Consider the following 5,542-nt stretch of genomic DNA (forward strand, 5'->3'; position numbering starts at 1 on the left):
TCGAACAACGAGAAATTAAATTGATCATGTTGTGATAGACGGAAGCCATACATCCAGTGTTTTAGACGTCCGATCGATCCGGGGAGCGAATATCGATTCGGACCATTACCTAGTGGCAGCCAAGGTACGCACTCGTCTATGTAGCAGCAAAGGTGCGATATAATGTATCACGGAAATTTGACGTCGAAAAGCTGCAAACACAACAAATGGCAGAAACCTACTCCGCTGAACTTACCCAATTGCTTGACGAAAGCACCCCTTGTCCCAATAATAACATAGAAGCACAATGGCAGAGAATTGCCCACTCCCTACAAACTGCAGCAAAAGCAACACTTGGGTACCAAAGACCACCATCAAAAAAACCGTGGTACGGTCAGGAGTGTCGTAATGCTATTGATATGAAAAACGCAGCGTATAGGGCAACCCTGCGGACAGTAGCAACACGTAATGCGATGGAGAACTATTGGGAAAAAAGGAGAGAGGAGAAACGTATTTTCAGAAAAAAATAAGAAAGAGAAAGAAAAATGTGAGCTTGAGCAAATCGAGATGTACAGAAAATTCTACCAACAGGTAAAACACCTAACCGAAGACTTTGGTGCAGGCACATCCTCCTGTAGAGATAAAGAAGGAAACCTGGTGACAGATACAGACAGCGTGCTGAGGATTTGGAAGGAGCATTTTGAAAAACTTCTGGTATCAAATAATAACGGTGAAGAAGATACCCCAGAACCAATAATAGATGACGGTATGCACCAGTTAATTAGTACAATTTGGTAAGAATAATGCATGACCAATATAAAGTGCTATCCAGAGTGAATGACTGAAGCCAATGTGAACGACTGAAGCCAATGGCCTGGCAAATCCACCATTGAACAGATTTTCACTCTGCGCCAAATCCTGGAAAAAAAACACACGAAAAACACATCGACACATGCCACCTATTCGTCGACTATAAAGCCGCATTCGACAGCCCTATCCGTTGAGAGGTGTATAAAGCTATGTCTGCGTTTGGCATTCCTGCAAAATGAATTCGGCTATGCAGGATAACTTTAACTGGCACAAGATCAGCAGTTAACGTCGGAAAGGACCTCTCGGAGCCCTTTAATACCGAACGAGGATTCAGACAAGTTGATAGTTTGTCGTGTGACCACTTTAACATCCAGCTGGAAAAGGTCATACGAGAGGCAAAATTGAACATAAATGGCACTCCGTACACCACACAGCATATGTTACTCGCCTACGCCGATGTCGTCGACATAATGGGTCGAACATTGAGAGCCGTAACAGCCACCTTTGAACAAATTGAGAAGGTGTCTGCCAAAGTGGGTCTGGCAGTAAACGGCGAGAAGACCAAGCTGATGGTATCAACGCGCAAGATGTCCAGTAGACTCGGACCAACAGTGGAACTTGAGAACTGCAGCTTCGAGGTAGTCAAAGATTTTATATACCTTGGTACCGCTATAAATAAAACTAATGACATCAGTTTTGAAATTCGGAGAAGGATAGTGTTGGCCAACAGATGCTACTATGGTCTACGTAAGCAGTTCAGAAGCAAGGCCACCTCCCGCCAGACCAAACTCACACACTACAAGACGCTGATACTACCCGTGCTATTATATGGATCTGAAGCATGGGTACTTTCGCAAGCAGACGAGTCAGATCTTGGAGTGTTTGAGAGAAAAATTCTCCGAAAGATCTATGGGCCGATCTGCGTTGACGGTGAATATCGCCGTCGAGTGAACCATGAGTTGTACCAGCTGTTCTCGGACATCGACATTGTTAGACGTATTGAGCTGCAGCGACTATGTTGGCTAGGTCATGTTGTGAGAATGGATGAAGATGCCGCAGCCCAAAGGGCATACAAAAGCGAACCAGCTGATGGTTCACGCAGAAGGGGAAAGGTCACGAATATGATGGAAAGATCAAGTGGAAGACAACATTGCCGAAAATGGTCTTTCAAATTGGAAAAACTGCGCAAAAGACCGACGCGCCTGGAAATCTTTTTTAAGCTCGGCTTACTGAACGAAAGTTCTGTCACAAGCTAGCTAAGTAAGTAAAGGCGTGGATTTATTAAAGAATATTTTTTGAGGGTCTATACGGGCGTGTATTTTTTAAAGAATATTTTTGAGGGTTTATAGGGGCGTGGATTTTTATAAGAATATTTTTTGAGGGGCCTATTAAAGGCGTGGATTTTTTAAAGAATATTTTTTGAGGGCCTATAGGGGCGTGGATTTTTTAAAGAATATTTTTTGAGGGTCTATAGGGGCGTGGATTTTTTAAAGAATATTTTTTGAGGGTCTATAGGGGCGTGGATTTTTTTAAGAATATTTTTTGAGGGTCTATAGGGGCGTGGATTTTTTAAAGGATATTTTTCAGGGACCTCTAGGGGCGTGGATTTTTTAAAGGATATTTTTTGAGGGACCTCTAGGGGCGTGGATTTTTTAAAGGATATTTTTTGAGGGACCTCTAGGGGCGTGGATTTTTTAAAGGATATTTTTTGAGGGTCTATAAGGGCGTGGAATGAGGCGTGGATTTTTTAAAGAATATTTTTTGGAAGGACTATTGAGGCGCGGATTTTTTAAAGAATATTTTTGGAAGGACTATTGAGGCGTGGATTTTTTAAAGAATATTTTTTGGAAGGACTATTGAGGCGTGGATTTTTTAAAGAATATTTTTTGAGGGTCTATAGGGGCGTGGATTTTTTAAAGAATATTTTTTGAGTGTCTATAGGGGCGTGGATTTTTTAAAGAATATTTTTTGGAAGGACTATTGAGGCGTGGATTTTTTAAAGAATATTTGTTAAAGGTCTATAGAGGCGTGGATTTTTTAAAGAATATTTTATTATTGTCTATAGAGGTGAGGATTTTTAGAGAATATTTTTTGAGGGACTTTAGAGGCAAGTACTCTTTAGAGAATATTTTCAGGCGTGGATTTTTCATAGAATGTTTTCATAGAACTTTCAAGCAGCTACCCTGGGCCTTTTTGAAATAGTTTGTGAATGTTTGTTCATATTATGTTCGGAAAATATTCAGTTTCATTACAAATTAAGTTATCAGACATTATAATTATATGTTTTTGATTAGTAAGACTAATTATCTTTGATTACTAAACACTACAATAATTGTTCAATTAAATTGTTTGAAATCTTAATGAGCCAGAGTGTAAATAAAAGGATATTTTTGTTCCAAGGGATGTTTTATTTTGCCGAGAGCCATTGAACGTAACAAAAACAACATCAAAGTTTTGGGTGTAAAAATATTAAAAAAGGTTATTTGAAACTTCGGATATTTTCCCAATAAACTTGAACCTCCAACGATGGCTATAATCGAGCGCTTTTTTGAGGATTTTGTAAACCTACCCTGTTTGCTGCAGAAAACACTGGGCTTTGATTTCCAAGGCTTACCACGTTGCTGGTTGACGAAGTTCTTAATGAAATTATACTTCCTAATGGCTCTGCTCTCCTGTTTATATGCCACCTATTTTGTGGCCAATATAGCCTTAACCGAAATTCTAAGCAGATCTGAGGATTTACCATTAATTCTACGACTCATCGATGATATTTTTCACAATCTCTTTGGAATAGTTAAAAGTTTGGTTTTCTTTTACAACTTAAAATCGAATCGGAAATTATTCGAACGATTAAAGGCAATTTTCCCCACCTCTCTGGCAGATCGTATGGCCTATGATGTAAATGCATATTTTTGGCCGAAGTGGATTACCAACACCGTCTATATGCAATGCTGTGCCATTGCTGTGATAGTCTTTTCACCATTGGCTGTGGCCTTGGTGGAATATTTTGTGGTCCTGCTGAAGAACGGTTTCGCAGATGCTGAATTTGGTTATCACATTTTGTATGGGAATCAGAAGTATATCGTTGATCATCATAATGCATTGGGTTATATTTTCATATATTCGATATTGGTAATGGGAACTCATTACGCTGTTATTTTTAATATTTCTCCCGACATTTGGCTCGTGGCCTATGCCATTCAGCTGTGCATGCATTTCGATTATATTTCAAGGAATTTGGAAGAATATGAACCGCAGGAAGGTGGAGCTAAAAAGGATTTGGAAGTTGTGAGGAAATTGGTGCGGAAACATGAAGTTTTATTGGGGTAAGTAGAAAATAACTTGATAAAGGATTTAAAAAGATCCATGGAACACGGAGGCCAGGATTTTGTAAATAATATTTTTTCCAAGGCGTGGATTTTTTAAAGAAGAATCTTTCCAAGGACCAACAAGGCGTGGATTTTTTAAAGAAGAATTTTTTCAAAGACCAACAAGGCCTGGATTTTTTAAAGAAGAATTCTTCCAAGGACCAACAAGGCGTGGATTTTTTAAAGAGGACTTTTTCCAAGGACCAACAAGGCGTGGATTTTTTAAAGAAAAAAATTTACAAGGACCAACAAGGCGAGGATTTTTTAAAGAAAAAAATTTACAACGACCAACAAGGCGTGGATTTTTTAAAGAAAAAAAATTACAAGGACCAACAAGGCGTGGATTTTTTAAAGAAAAAAAATTCCAAGGACCAACAAGGCGTGGATGTTTAAAGAAGAATTTGTCCAAGGAGTTGATTTTTCACGAAGAATTTGTCCAAGGACCAACAAGCCGTTGATTTTTAACGAAGAATTTGTCCAAGGACCAACAAGGCGTGGATTTTTAAAGAAAAATTTTTCCAAGGACCAACAAGGCGTGGATTTTTAAAGAAAAATTTTTCCAAGGACCAACAAGCCGTTGATTTTTAAAGAAAAATTTTTCCAAGGACCAACAAGCCGTTGATTTTTAAAGACAAAATTTTCCAAGGACCAACAAGCCGTTGATTTTTAAAGAAAAAATTTTCCAAGGACCAACAAGCCGTTGATTTTTAAAGAAAAAAATTTCCACGGACCAACAAGCCGTTGATTTTTAAAGAATATTAAGGAAGACCTAGGATTATTAGGATTAAGATTATTAAGGAAGACCTCTTTTATAATTTGTATAATCGCACTCTATATTTTTTGTATTTCCAGACTCGCCCACGACTTACGACAAAACTTCAGTTTACTCATTCTGGTTATGCTATTCTCAACAGTAGCAACACTATTCGGGGCAGGGATTTACGTTCTTACTCAGGGAGTAAATTCAGACATACTTGGCTATTTGGCATTTTTACCAACAACTGTGGGTCAATATTTTATGGTCTGCTATTATGGACAATTAATTATCAATAAGGTATAATACGAACTCCTATATAACTACGAAAAATAATTTATTTGTATCCTCCTTCTAGAGTTTAAAAATTGCCGAAGCTGCCTATGATCAAGCTTGGTACAATGCTTCTCGAAGCTATAAGAAATCGATAATGGTAATTATGGGTAGAGCTCAACGTCAGTGTGAAATAAATGCTGGCGGATTTCAAACCACCAATTTAAAGGCATTTGAGGGGGTAAGTTTTCGGTATATAGTTTTCGTAGAATAATATTGTTATAACCCTTTTTTTTAGGTTATGCGTATAACATTTCAATTGTTCACTGTGTGGCGTAGCCTTATGGAAAAGAAATGA

At 38.3% G+C, this 5,542-nt stretch overlaps 1 protein-coding gene across 1 annotated transcript; it reads left to right on the forward strand.

Annotated features, from left to right (window-relative positions):
• Positions 1 to 1,829: 1,829 nt before the first annotated feature.
• LOC133324621 (odorant receptor 49a-like) lies at positions 1,830 to 5,542 on the forward strand. The gene is made up of 5 exons (XM_061533457.1): positions 1,830 to 1,901; positions 3,373 to 4,115; positions 5,010 to 5,211; positions 5,270 to 5,425; positions 5,483 to 5,542. The coding sequence occupies exons 1-5, from the start codon at positions 1,830 to 1,832 to the stop codon at positions 5,540 to 5,542; spliced, it is 1,233 nt and encodes a 410-aa protein (XP_061389441.1).

Source organism: Musca vetustissima, unplaced genomic scaffold (assembly GCF_032173495.1).
Source record: "Musca vetustissima isolate MV318-11 ecotype Yass unplaced genomic scaffold, APGP_CSIRO_Mvet_v1 utg189519, whole genome shotgun sequence".
Classification (NCBI taxonomy): domain Eukaryota; kingdom Metazoa; phylum Arthropoda; class Insecta; order Diptera; family Muscidae; genus Musca; species Musca vetustissima.